The following is a 15,412-nucleotide window of genomic DNA, read 5'->3' as shown; positions in this document are numbered from 1 at the left end:
GTGCTAAATAATTGTGAATGTGTATGTCACATTCTTAAAAGTGATAATACTGTCTTGTTCTTTAAATAAAATGAGGACACAGTATCATACACTTAGTAGTGTTTGTAGCTAATACCATGAAGTTGGTCTAAGAAATACAGAGAAAAACTGATAGGGGATCTTACACCCTATTGAAAAGCCAATGTGGGAGACCTAGGGCAATAGTAGAGGAATATATTAACCAAAGATCCAACTGTCTTGCCTAAAAAGCCTAACAACAGCTAAATTAAAAATTATGGGGTTTGTAGAAACTGATAAATATGGGGCCATGAAGTCAAATGATGGATTTTCAGAACATACTAAAAAATGTCATCCATAAAAATGTGTTTAGGCAACTAAAAGTTGTTGATATACACAGGCCATCAAGGAAGCTCAGTTTTGTTTCTGAGGATTATAGAGGTTCTTTGACAAGCTTTTGGAAGAGAAATTAATAGTTTAGTTGATTTTTCTCAACAAAAAGTTTACTGAATTAAGCAAGGAATAGTCTGAATCATATTTGCACTCACAAAGTAGAGTAGTAGGCAAGTGGGTGAAAGGCAACAAAAAGCTCGTGCTAGGCCACTGACAGGCAGGAAGTTAAAGAGGTGCAAAGAAGCCATTTCTCTTCTGAGTCTTGTTTGCCACTGGATTATACCTTGCAGATTCCTGTAAAAACTCAGTTATATTGATTCTCTATATCCCTGCACTCCAGAATGGCTGAAAAGACACCTATTCTACCAGACTACAGTCACATCATTGAATAACTGAAACCATCTTTTGGTAATGGAGAACTTCTCCTGCATGGTCATAGGTTGTGGTATGATTTATTTGGACACTGATAATGAAAACTTGAAACACAATGGTTAAGTGCATTCAGTTATGGTGCAATTAGATTATCCATTATCTTCCTATTTGCAATTAAGAGTGGGAAAATTTTCCTTGGTCACTTGGTGTCTTGATATGTCATAGAGCAAACATAGCTTCATTCCTGGCTCAAAGTCTCACACCTGTTAGAAATAAACATTGGCAATTTCAGAGTATGATTTTTTAATAATGCTGTGAGATTTCTATAAGCAAATACCTTACCTTTTTTCAGGCTCAAAACCCTGGAAGGTTGACTGTGACAAAACCTTGACAAGCCAAGAGGTGATTGTCATCTTTAAGATGAAAAACTTTTTTTCTTTAAAATAAAAAGCTTCTAAATGGTTATAGAACTTGATAAAGCAGTACCTAATCCTTACCAGCAAATGTCTGTGCCTCAGTTTTTACCATGTTCAGTCACATGACACCGTCTGATACTGGATATCATCTTAGGCACATTCTGTTTGAACCCAAATAGTTCAGAGAAATTCCTTACGTGACAGTTCAGAAAAATTCCTTACTTGACTGTGGAATACAGTGTAATCTTTCTAGACAGGATAGGTATTTTGAGCAAATTTCAGTGTTTATTTATTCTGTATTCAGGCTTAGCAAAGCACCCAGGCTGACTGAAGAAAAGTTTGGAAGTACAGACTGAAGAGCTGAACAGGAGAAATCAAGTTTCAATGGAGAAAGGTGTTCTAGATACCTGTGGCCAAAATTATCTCAATGAATACAATTTTGTTTGTCTGGAAGAAGAGAAATGTCTTCACTAGAGATTTGCAGGTGGTGATCTGGGCATCCTCCCAGGACTCTGCCAAACATTAGAGCCGATACAGTTTTTCACAGATGCAGCCTTTGGCAGGAGGGTATCGCTGGCAGCTGTCAACTGCTAATCTTTCCCACAGTAAAATGGGTGAATGACTTTGGGAAATCCCAAGCATCTGAGCTAGAATACAACATATAAGAGAGGACAAAGGAATTTTCCTTGCCTGTTGTTTAGCACCACTGTTCCTGCATAAGACCCTGCCTAAAGCTTTGAGTTTTCGTCATGGACCTCATTGTTATATTAATGCTGTCCTAAAAAAATATTAACAATATCGTGTCAGTGGAGGTGCTGTAGACACAGTTGCATAATGTCTAAGGAGGTCTGAAGGTCTGGATGCAGAAAGAACATGTAACTGTCAAAAGACTGTGAGTTTGTAGAACTGTGTATGCTGGTTCAGCAGCTGATGGGAGTGGTATAGATCTTCAATAAAAGGGGGAATTTTTTCTTTGTTCCTTGTAGTAAAAGATTAGTAGCATGTAAGAGTTTTAAGTTGATTTTTTTGCTTAATAAAAAATATTCAGAATATTGAAACTATTCCAGACATGATTTGCTGATTTCCGGGGGGGGGGAAGTGTCAATTAGTGTGTCTATTTGCTTGCTTTTTTCTTTTTCCTTTTTCTCCCAGCTACTCAGTTGATTTAAGTGGAGAAGTTCATTTTAAGAGTAGGAAATACTTGGAATCTCTAAGTAGATACTACTTCTGTTACTCAGTTCATTACAATTATGTGTCAGGTTTCTCATCCATACTACAATAGTTGTAAAGCGTAAGCATATATTTTTTATTACTATTCTCCAACGTAGGTTTTTAAGTCTAAAATTTGGATGAAATTTACGCAATCTGAATCTCCTTCGTCCTTTTTTTTTACATTCGAGCTATTGTGATTCACAACTAAGTTGACCAAAAAAGTAACTTCCCCAGTACCTCTGACTTTACTGTATTTTGAATGTAGGCCTATAATAGATATGTCTGTCTTGTGACCAAAGCTCTTTTCTACATCCATGTCTTGTAGTCTTTCCTATCTTCCAAACATGTCCTTCATGGCACTGACATTCTCTTCCAATAATTTGATTTAGAACGTTTATTTGCCAAAAATGACTTTATTAGATAATAAGCATGGGTTTGAAAAAGTAAAATATCTTTACCTAATGACTAGTATTTCAAAGGTATAATTAAATTCTTCTAATTTCAAAATTAATACTAGTTTATTTAAGAAACAAAATGTCAGTTCTGTTAAGTATGGTGTCAAAATGCTTCTGAGTGGCCTCACATATGAATTTAAATGTAAGTAATACTGAATTAAGATTAAATTAAATTAAGATTTTTTCAGATTAAATGGAGATTCTTCATGATGTAATTGTTTTTACATGGTAGAATATGAAGGAATAGCTTTAGCTTTTAGATATGTAAATTCTCTGTGGGGAAAGGTTTGTAGTAGTAAGAGATTTGAAATGAAATGTTTAGAAATGCAGACACACTTGCACACAAACATTATTGTTATGTCACATTCTCCCACATTTGTTTTCTTCCAAAGTATCATTGATTTAATTAGAATTACTTCTGATTTATGATGCTTTGAATAGGATTAAGAATGAGGTCTTCTGAGGCAACTGTTGCTTTAGAAATTTAAGGCAGGAGCGAGCATACTTTATATAAAAGCAAGGCAATCTGCCTTTCATTTTACAATTAGAGAAAGGAATTTGAAGAGAGCAAAACTTCCATATAGGAATGAATTCCTTTATTTCCTGGTTTTTATTTTAGATTTAGTGATTCTGTGAAGTATTGATTTGTAACTCTAAAGAACTTGTCAATGTCGTTTTCAAGGTTGGAGGTTTCTTATTCCTTTCAGTCTACAAGGCCTTGATTTTTTTCAAGGATTTAGATTTTTAGGTATATCCCATAATAGTATTTGGATCTTCTTTTCACATTCTTTCTACTAGGGCAGACATTCCTACTGGGAATGCTTACATAGATTTTTTTTTCTCAATTTAAAAAGCAGTGCTTTATTGGAAGGGCTTATCCTGAGTCTTAAACCTGCTCCTCTGCCTTTCTCCAGACTCCATCTACTCCAGGTAGATGCATTAAATGGCTTTTGGCATGTATATTTCAAAATCACACGGCGGGTGACACTGCGGTAGTGTATGACCCATTTGGTCTTAGATTGGTATACTGTGTGGTCATTGAGATGTATTTTCAAAGATAAACCTTCATTAATGAGGTGGAACTACACATACATTCATAGTTCTACATGTGATAGCACACTTTGATCAGTCACATCATGTGGCCCAGCTGCATGGCAGCTGTTTCCTACTTTTCATTTTATCATTTATGACAGAAATGTTTCACATTTAAGATAACCCTCTGAAAGTTTTCAAAGTTGAAATAAATGAAATTTATAGATACAGAATACTTGATAATAGGATCAAAAAGTGTTACTTTAAATCTCTGTGAAAAGCGATTTTATTCTGAATACTACTGTAAATCTGCTTCTGTCAGATTAGTACCATGTCAAATAGGGCCATAGGTGTTCCTGGTATGTCACTCTTCTTTAATTCAGGTGAGTTTTCCACAGGAGTATGTGAGAGACTCTGTCCCATTAAGACAAAATTCTCTCATTCCTACAGGAATAGGAATATGATATGGCTGATTGAAACAGTATGATATCTTATCTGTAAAGTCCCCTCAAAGCTATGTAACTTCTATGAGCTTGGCATTACCCACTGGAATCTCTCCTGGTTTTCAGGAAATTGTGTACAAAGGATACAAAATGTTACTTTTCAGTCATAATTTTGGAAGCTTGCACTGCATCAGGAGGATGAGTTTTGATGAGCAGAACTTATTTCCAGCATGTAAATTGCCTGAGTAACTGAAGGAGAACCCTGCTTGTTAGAAAGTCTTGCCTATTTCCAATTAGGATAATATTTCTTCTCTCTTTCATGTGCTATTCCTCATACTGACTAATGTTATGCAGCCGCCAAAATATTTTTTATTATCATGTTCAGATAGAGGAGTGTTCCATGGAGCACTGACTACATTGCTTGGCAAGCATTCTTCATTTTCTGTGAGCTTTCTACTACTAAGAGCCATAGCTCTCTGATACAATCAAACACTTGGCAGTGGAAAGCTGCCATGAATAACACCCCAGCTTTGTAGCCTTTGTCACTAATAAGCTCTCAGAAGCTCTTGGAATTAGGTGAATGAAGAAAACATTGCTTGAATATTTGTCTTTTTTTGAGCCCTTTGACTATGTGTATAAAGAGAGCATCTATGTAAATAACCTTCCTCAGATTTAGATTTTCATTCTCATATTGGAATCTCTCATGTGATAAACACCAAGGCTACTGCTCAGTATGTGCCAACACCTGGGAATAATCATGCAAAAATAACAGTGAGAAACTGCAGAGCATCTGTTCTTGACATTAACTTTCCTCAGTTTGACAGACTGCCACCACCAGATGTTAGTCTTATGTGGCTTTTTTCCACTGGAGATGGCGGCCTTTCTGCCTCTCTCTTTGCCGCTAATAGCTTACATCAGTGCCCTTTGGAGAATTCATGAAAACAATTGTGTCACCACGATGATTGCTGAGAACCACCACTTTGCTGTGCTAAGGTTATGATTATCAAACAAGATGGGATCATTTCAAAACGTGGAAAACTAGAGCATATTTTTTTTCTTATGAGTAAGGTCATACTTGTGCAATGAACATGAACTTCAGAGACAGTAAATGTCCACTTAATTCTCAAATGAAGGCTTAGTGTTTTAATTTACAGAGAAACTGTCCCTTTTACTGAAATAGCCACTCTGTGGCCTTGTCCTTTGTCTTTCTAGTGGAAAACATGAACGTTTATTAGCAGCTCTAAATAAACCAGAACTGAGTGCAAATATTTGTAACAAAGAATTCAGTAAGGTACACTGTCAGACCCTTGCTTTCTTTAGCTCACCCTCACTGTTTATAATACTTGGAAGATGGAAGATGCATTTGACCATTTAGTCTATGTTAATTTAAAACATTGGCTAGGTTAGTATGATAATAACAAACATTTTGTTTTATCTCTGTCTTTGTGATGAGTATATTTGATGGAAGAATGCTGTTGAATGTATAGTAGAAGGTTTTGCATTGCTTTGCAAAACACCATGTAAGCTATCAAACAGGCCATTCATCAGCATTTCTTGGTTTTATAAAGGGACATGGCTTAGCTTTTCTTAAGCACTAGGCTCCATCTCCCTAGAAGTTAGAGATTCTGGTTCTCTTCTGGCTTGAAGTAAGATACATTAAGAACTCCTCTAAATTATGCCTGGGGTACATATTGACCCCGTTTCATCGACAGAGCCCCATTATGCAGCCAGTGCTAGGGAGCAGGGCTCTGTGCCATCCAACTGTTTGCCTTCACTTGGCATCAGAGAGCCAGAATTTGTATAGTGTAGAATCAGTGTCCCCCTATACTAGGCATACACGGTTACTGTTTTATGTAATGCTTACCATTAGATATTGCAAGTAACAGCTGCTGTTGGGGGCCAGTTGATAATTGACTTGACTACTTGCCTATGTCCATTCAAGTCTGCTCCGCAAAGCATTCTTGCCTGTGCTTTAACTCTGCAATTGCAATGGCAGAAAGAGAAGAATAAAGATATCATTGCTTGACTGCATTGTTTTTATGCCACAGAAACTCTGCTTTACTCAGTTGAGTTTTGCTGGTGTTAGCAGGTTTTTACTCCTAATGGATGCTTTTAGAATTCATATTTTGCTTTGGTTTTTTGGGTACTTTTTTTTTTTTTTTACTTTGTTTTATTTCTAACCTGAAGATTATTTTAGTCCTAAATAACAAGATCCCCCCCCAGATTATGAAGAATTTGGATAAGAATATGGTTATAGGTCCTTCCTCTCTCCTCCTTAGTTGTAGGGTAATTGAGATCAGAATCCAGACTGGTCATACAAAGATCATACAAAGAATTTTTGTTAAATATTGAGCACATTTAAGGTTTGTGTGCACAATTAAAAGTGTTGGCTCTCAGTTTGTATGTATGAATGATGCTCAAAGCAAAAGAATAATTTCAAAGGCCAATTGTAATAATTCTTACCATTTTTAAAAAGTTATTTTTAATTTTAGATTTCCGTTTTTAATTTCTTTTTATGAAAAGTGGCCATGTGATGAAGTGAGCTGATCTGTGATACAAAGGATATATAATGCAAAGATAATACTCTTTAGTCCTTTATTCTCTTTGTATCTTTATCTGCCAGCTTGGCCTTAAAAGAAAGCAAAGTTAACTTTGATCTACATTAAGATCCATTTGAATGAAACCTAGATGACAATGTAGAGTGAGTCATTATATATTTACTGTTGCGTTGTCTTGTGGGGTCCAAAATTAAAAACAGCATAGACATTTGATCATCTATTCGAAAGCAGCTAGAAAGCAGCCATTTTATAAAAATCATTGAATTCAAGAATGATTTATTGGTGTGATATCTATGATCCAATGAGCCAAATAAACATAAGTGTGCCCACTCATATCCTCATATAGCTGTCTTTATACGACAAAGGACCTTAAGGCCACAGCAAAGTACTGAGAACCCTCAGGCCAAATCTGTATACAGAAAATCTACTGGTAAATTGGAAGTCATATGGGAAAGATAAAATCTTCAGTTCATATAGAGATATTGTCTCTGTGTGAATTGTCTGTGTACAGACTAATTATCTGGCAGGTTGTATTCTTCCAAGTATGCATTTTGGAAACCCTGAGAAATTACAGAATCACAGTATTAGATTGTTTGGATAGATTCTTGTAAAAGTTCTCATCTGTTGACATGCCAAGTAGAAAGATGTAAATGTTATCTGTAAACTGTTAGGTGGGTGATCCTGATGTATTTTAAATGATGGGATTACAAGAGATTATATTTGATGCCATACGGATATTAGAATTGTTCCAAGTGCTAATTTCTCTATGATGCACTTTAAAAAAAGGCATTTATATATCTTTGTACTGTTTTTATAAATGTTTTTCTTTCAACAGAAAATGCAGTTCCTAGTTTGCAAAATTAATTTCTGTCCACAAATCATTCTCTGTCAGCGCCAAGAAAAATGTGGCCTTAATCCTTGTTTTTAAAGTTTATTTCATAATACAGTCTATGACAGTAGGGAATAGTCTTGTAGAAACTTACCAATTTGCTTTGTTTAGCATGGTGTGTACTTTTGTACTTAATTTTTCATGTGTAGCATTTGGGCTGATGTAAAAAAAATTAAATTCTTAAGATTGAAAATACCTATGAAACAGCAAATCCCTGCATACATAAATGCAGTCTCAGCAAACTGGGCTTTCTTTTTTAAATTTATCTTTTTTTTTAAATCTCACAGCACCATTATAGTAAGTTTGTCTGTTGTTTTCAGGTTGATCCCCTGTTTACAGTGCCTGCACCTCCACCTCCGATTTCCAGCAGTATCACACCTCAGATTCTGCCTTCCTACTTTTCCCCATCTTCATCCAATATTGCAGCACCAGTCGAGCAGCTTTTGGTACGGACTCGTTCAGTGGGTGTAAATACTTGCGAGGTTGGAGTAGTAACAGAACCCGAATGCCTTGGACCCTGTGAGCCTGGGACCAGCGTGAACTTGGAAGGAATTGTGTGGCATGAAACTGAAGAAGGTAAACTGTTTTTTCCATTAGGTTTGTCTGTGAGAAATGTTAACAAGGAGGAGACCTTGCTGTATCTGCCTGGGTGCTAAACTAAGGGCTTTCTAGTCATTGGGACACCATTATGTACAATGGTAGTCACAGCTTTATAGCTCAGCTAATGAGTTTTTCTTTTAAAAAGAAATGGCATTTTCATTTTTATTATTTAAGCAACTATTTCCAAAATTACCTACCATGTAACCCCATTTAACAATAGAATTGTTTCCTATTGCTATACTGAGTAAAGCATATTGAGAAATATTGATAATATATATTGAGAAAAATATATAATGAAATACCTAACAGAGTAGCATAAATGTGCTATTTAAATGTACATCATGAGGGGGGTGTGTATGATGGGAGTGGATAAATTAATAGTTTAGATGAAAACTTAGAAAGCTGAATATATTGGAATTCAGACACTATGATCAAAAATGCTATCATCACATAACAGTAGAAGCCCCAGAGACCCAACAGAAATTCAATTTGATGTGATTATTGTTTGCATTTTGGTTATTTGAAACATAATTTTAAGAGGAAAGCTTTCTCGCTCAAAGAGAAGTATTCCATCTGGTGAAGAAGTGCTATCTAAACCATAGTGATTTCTTTAATATCCTTTGAAGGCATTTGGCCAAGTAGGAATGCTGGAGAGCTTTGGGGAATACTAAATGTTGATTTGCTATGATTTAGAACAAAGGAGGTAGGGAGAAGATTACGCTGTGATATGCAGATTTTTCCATTTTGGTTTTCAAGAGCTCATTATTAAAATACAAGCTTTTTCCTGTTAATGCCAAAAATATTGCATGTATACACTAAAGTTCTGCAATTTTCGGTTTAATAGTAATGGTTTTCTCCAGTTAGAGCTGCTTGAGAGTCTTCCTGTGATTGTTCTTATGTTTGATTTGAGGATTATTTTTTAGTGATCTACCTCCCTCAACAGTGAAAACCAGATTATTTATAAAAGGATATATGAAAGAATACAGTAGTGCATTGCTTCATGGTAAATCCTGACATCCTTTAGACATACGCGCAACAGCATTTGGTCCTTTGCAGTGATATATAAGATTGCACCAAAGTGCTCTACACTGTCCTCTCAAAAATCAATAGAGAGTCAGATTTACTTGCTTTTATATTCTTTCTTCCTTCCATCTTTCTCTCTATTTATGTCTACAGCAGATTCATAAGGTAGATTGATCCTTTTAGATTGTTTTTAAAGCACAGTATAAATTCTGTTTTAAAATATCCCTGCAGAGATGACTGCCCTTAGCTTCTCCAATCTCCCTTGACTGGCCTGTATTAATCAGAGTTGGAATGTGTGGGCGTTAACTGTGTTGACATGAAAGAGCAGTAGCTGTTAATAGTGTTATTCTTGCTGAATAAACTAAACTTCTGACCCCCACTGAATTTAAGAAGCCTGCGTTGTTAAAGGTCTGGCACCAGAAATGGAAGTATTAAAAAAGTGCATTTTTGTCAGGATGACATCCCATTTACCAGTTTCTCAGCACTTACTGGTTTAAAAATTCTTGTTGGTTAATAGAAATTAACTCCCTTAACATTTTCCCAGTTTGTCTGACGCAATTTTCTGAAACAACTCAAGAGTTCAGTGACAGCATGTTTGAGTGAAACTGTTTTGAATGTGCATGTGTCACAGCTTTACAAATACTGTTTGACAACACTACAGCTATGAGTGACTACAGTAATAGATAAAATGGGATTTTAGAAAACTCTAGAAATATAGCTGGAATGTAGATTAAGAGACTGAAGAGAATTGATATGATTTTATATTGTATGGTCTGTACTGTGCTTTCTGTGTTTTACTGTTTCAGACCCTGCTAACTGAAGAAAATAACAAATTTTACTCTGGTTTTCCCAGTGTTCACAGTCAACACTGTATTATGAAAAATGAGTTCCTAATGATGTTTTTTGCATTTTAATTAAGTTTTGACATCTGGGGCACATATATATGTATTTATTTAGCTGGTTTAAAGTTTTCTGACATGTTCATGAAAGCAGCTATATAGCAACTTGCATGAAGCCATTTCTGCCAAATTTTAGAAAACAGGGTGCAGATGGGTCTTCTATTTATCTTTAACAGACAGAAGATTATCAGATACTCATTTCCTAAATTGATCTAAATCCAGAATACTTTAGCTGAAATCTTTGTAATTGGTGACATCTAAATCCATCTTGATGTTCAGAATGACCAACTGAAATACAAATTCATTTTGTGATGTCCATGTTTCTTTCATATTCACCCCCTTCCAAAACCTGCTAAAAACACACATGCAAACTGACATCTACCTAGCTGTCTATATATCTGACAGCTTTTTAACGTAAAACAATTCTAAGAAGCTAAGGTATAAAAATTTATTACCTTGGTTTGTGTTTTGAGATTTTTGAATTTTATGTATCTGATTTAGCCACTCTGTGAGTTGTGAGGTGATTGGAATAGGCTTGTAGGATGTGTGGATATTCTATAGCATATTGCAACTATGAACCAAATGTGCTGCTGAGCAGCATGCTGCACCAACTAGCTATGGGAATGCAAATACAGAAAGGATGTGGTGATGACAGTTATTATAATAAGAACAGTAGAATAAGTAGAGAAAGTTGAAATCAGATAGTTTATGTAGAACTCATTAAATGTAATACGTGCTTTACAGAGGAGGAGTATACTTGAGAATTCAGGTTTTGAAGTTTTTTCGGTATCTGAAATAACCCGTTTTGTTTTAGGAATGTTGTTGTCACACTCTGTTGCATTTGTTCTTCAAGGTCAGAAAAAGGATGATGTTTGATTTTATTAGTCAGATTTTTAAGATAATCACCAAAGGAGGGGAAGAAGCAGCACTGGCTTTCAGAGAAAACTATGGCTGATGAAAGAAAGCATTGTTACTACAGCTCTTTACATTTATTCCACGCCAATCAATTTCAACTTGATCAGCAGATTTAATAAATCAGACCATTTTTCCCAGAGTGTTTCAGTCTTAAGACGTGTACAGGGAAGGTGGCATCTGAAGTCTGTCACATTTTAGGGCTTTGAAACTAACCATAGCTGGTTACTCATATAATTGATTGAGGCTGCTGGTTATCATGTGGGCATTTCTCAGTTGCACTGCTAAATTGTGTAGTGTTTAATTTCTGCATATGTATGCTGTAGATATTTTCATCTGCATAACTTTGGATATGACTTCATAATGGCTGTAGAAAAGGATATTGAAGGAGCTAGTTGACGTACCCTGTGGCAGTGAAATGGGAAATGGTTATGGGCACATCAGCCTGAAAGTGCAGTCAATGCAGATACTTGACACCAGAAGCTACCAGCCAGTAACAGTAATTATTGGAATGTATTGTTCTGTTCAATTGGTTCTTCTGATAATCTGGGAAACATCTGCAAAAAATCTGTATGTCTATACTGAGAAGTAAGTTTTATCTACGGTCAGGTACTTGCTAAATTGTGTAATTATCTTCTGGGAGAACAGTTTTGAAGAGAGCAGTAATTGTGTCTTACTGTCTCGAGGAAATAAAAATTACTCAGAAAAAAGGGAAACCACCAACCAGCTTTCTAAATTGCTTAGAACTTGGTTTTTTGTTTAGTTTCTTACCTGCAGTTGCTCTGGGTCATGTCCTGGTTTTGGTTCAGCACCTAGTAGTAGTGTTTGTGTTTAAATGTGGGAGGCAGTAGTTCCGATGATGTCTTGTTTGCTTGAAAACTGTGTAGGAGACAGCCATCCGTCACCTTGCTCCCTTTTTGTGCAGAACAAGCTGTCTACATGTGGTGTTGGAGTTCTCACATTGCTGCACTGACATTCTTCCTCTTGCAGTTTGGGTACAACTTACTGTTGTTGTTCAATAACGAATAATGGGGAAATGAGTTGCATTTTTTAAAGTGTCCTCTTATCAGGGTTAGCTTGTTGATTTTTATAACTGGAGACTAGTTGTCAAATGTAAGAAATAGGAATCTGCTAGATTTCAGAAATCTCATGGGATCATCTCCAGGGTATTCCAAATTTGTCTTAGCATCAGTTCTGACATTATTTTGCAGAAATTTTCAGTAGAAAGGAGAACACTTAGAAGACAAAGAGGCATGCTGGTACTTGTTGTATATGGGTTTTCCAGCCTGCCACGGTTTTCAGCTAGTATGCACAGGTGTTGTTTCGAAAACATATCTGCTGCACAGAGCTGATGTGGATTCCTCCCCGCCTTACTATGTGGTTTTAGTTTTGCAAGGACTGTTTTAAAAGAGCAGTATATTTTAAAATGGTTATCTATGTGTTTGTACATGTGTATATAAGTAAGGGTGTGTATGTGTCTATAGAAATAGAATTAGAAGAATGAGAAGTTGTCCTTGACTTCTGATTCTCTCTAGCAATTTTTGTGCTTTAACAGCCACATTTTCCTACTTTCACAAATACATGATTAAATGATGGAACTAGTAATGTTGAAAGTCATGTCAAATATGTAAGTAAACAAATAGAGGAAGTAGAGATTTTTTAAAAAATCTGTTTTACCAACATTAACAACTCATAGAAATTCAGATAAACATGATTAAATCACACTGTTTTCTTGAGCTCAGGCAAGGTTTATAGAGAGAGGTAATATCCTTTATCAAACCAAGTGATACAGTTGTAAAACAGGTAAGCTTTCAGATTGGTGCATTTATATTCTGTCCTTTCTGTGTGATGTAGACCATTGACTTGCTGGATACAAGAAGCAGTGGTTTGGTATTGTTGACCACCATATTCAGTTCAAAACCGAAAGACAGTGGATAGGAGCATAAACATATCCCTTGCTCAAAATTCAGGCTTTGTTGTGTCCATGTTATAGAGAAGCGGCTTGTAGAGAAGGTAGGGGTTTTTTTTTGTCTAGCTACATTAAGAGAACACCAAAGTTCAGCTGTTTTCTACTGTCACGTGAGTCATCTGCTGACCAGTATGAATGTCAGCCAGTATCAAAATATCATCTGTTCAGAAAAAGATTATGCATCTGTTTATACTTTGAGATATAGTGTTTAGTTTTTCTTCTTTCTAGTCTGTGGATTTAAGGAAGCCTGAGACAGGTGATTCTTCATAGAGCTCAACTGTTTCATTGTATTACCTAAGGCACTTGGAGTCTGACACCTAGTATGTGTTACCTAGCAAAAGAGAAATGGACTGTATCTCACAATGGGAAGACAGACTTGCGTTAAAATGTTTGTAGTTTATGGAAGCTCTACCTACTTTACAAAAGGAGTTTGGGATATTGTATTTTGGGATATACACAGACTGAGAAAAATTTTAAGAGTTTAACGTTACAGGACTCGGACTGTGAGAGGGATTTAGCTGTACATACACTAAGGTTTGTTGGGTCTGAGCAGCCTTTCTGATGATCTCAGCAGTTTGTCTGACCTTATCAGTGTATGTGCTTGTTTAGGGACATAATCATAGAATCATAGAATGGTTTGGGTTGGAAGGGACCTTAAGGATCATCTAGTTCCAAAAACCCCTGCCCTGGGCACGGACATCTTCCACTAGATCAGGTTGCTCAGAGCTCCCTCCAGTCTGGCCTTGAATACTTCCAGGGATGGGGCATCCAGAACCTCTCTGGGCAACCTGTTCCAGTGACTCAGCACCTTCACAGTGAAGAACTTCTTCCTTATATCTAATCTAAATCTACCCTTTTTCCATTTAAAGACGTTACCCCTTGTCCTATCACTACATGCCCTTGTAAAAAGTCCCTCTCCACATTTCTTGTAGGTGCCCTTTAAGTACTGGAAGGCTGCTGGAAGGTCTCCCCAGAGCCTTCTTCAGGCTGAACAACCCCAACTCTCAGCCTGTCCTCACAGGGGCGGTGCTCCAGCCCTCTGGTCATCTTCATGACCCTCCTCTGGACTCACTCCAACAGGTCCATGTCCTTCTTATGTTGGGGGCCCCAGAAATGAATGGTGTACTCCAGGTGGAGTCTTATGAGAGCAGAGTAGAGGAGGGCAATCATCTCCCTTGACCTTGGTCATGCTTCCATGCTTCCTGGATGCAGCCCAGGATAAGGTTGGCTTTCTGGGCTGCAAATGCACATTGCTGGGTCTTGTTGAGCTTCTCGTCAACCAACACTCCCAAGTCCTTCTCCGCAGGGCTGTTCTCAATCCACTCATCACCTAGCCTGTATTTGTGTTTGGGATTGCCCTGACCCATGTGCAGGACCCTGCACTTGGCCTTGTTGAACTTCATGAGGCTCACACAGGCCCACCTTCAAGCCTGTCAAGGTCCTCTGGATGGCATCCCTTCCCTCCAGTGTGTTGACCACACCACACAGCGTGGTGTCGTCAACAAATTTGCTGAGGGTGCCTCAGTCCCACTGTCCATGTCTCCAACAAAGATGTTAAACAGCACTGTTCCCAATACTGTCCCTTGAGGAATGCCACTCGGCACTGCTCTCCACTTGGACATCAAGCCATTGACTACAGCTCTTGGGAGTGCGACCATCCAGCCCAATTTCTTATGCACCCAGTAGTAGTCCATCTGTCAATTCCATGTCTCTCCAATTTAGAGACAAGGATGTTGTACGGGAAAGAGTCAAATGCTTTGCACACATCCAGGTAAATGGTGTCGGTTGCTCTTCCCTTGTTTACCAGCACTATAACCCCGTCATATATGGCATACATCAAATCTGTCAGGCACATTTTGCCCTTAGAGAGGCTATGCTGGTTGCCACCCATCACCTCCTTGTCTTCCATGTGCCTTAGCATAGTTTCCAGTAGGATCCGTTCTGTAATCTTGCTGACCACAGAAGTGAGACTGACTGGCCTGTAGTTCCCCAGGTTCTTCTTTTTTTTCCTCTTTAAAAGTTGAGGTTATGTTTTCCCTTTTCTGTAAATTCTGACATTGTCCTGTAACTGGCTTCTGCACTATTTCTTGCACATTTGTTTGAAATATGGTGCTGGCCAGGGTTGGAGGCAAGGATTGGGCTAGATGGACTGCTTAGTCAAAGCCAGTATACCAGTAATTTAATTTTTGATACATTTTATTGCTATAACACAAAATGTTTGTGCTGGGAGAACAAAAAGGGA

The 15,412-nt window shown here is 37.2% G+C and overlaps 1 protein-coding gene across 2 annotated transcripts in view; it reads left to right on the top strand.

The window, feature by feature from the left end:
- The window catches only part of ZNF608 (zinc finger protein 608), an 89,615-nt gene that overhangs the window by 32,740 nt on the left and 41,463 nt on the right, over positions 1-15,412 (top strand). For both annotated transcript variants that reach the window (XM_074931607.1, XM_074931608.1), the window contains exon 3: positions 8,088-8,343. In XM_074931607.1, the coding sequence (XP_074787708.1) occupies positions 8,088-8,343 (256 nt within the window). The remainder of the gene's footprint in view (positions 1-8,087; positions 8,344-15,412) is intronic.

The sequence above is a fragment of the Athene noctua genome, chromosome Z (assembly GCF_965140245.1).
Source record: "Athene noctua chromosome Z, bAthNoc1.hap1.1, whole genome shotgun sequence".
Classification (NCBI taxonomy): Eukaryota; Metazoa; Chordata; class Aves; order Strigiformes; family Strigidae; genus Athene; species Athene noctua.
Note: the sequence above shows the minus strand (reverse complement) of the source record. Positions and strands in the feature narration are given on the sequence as shown.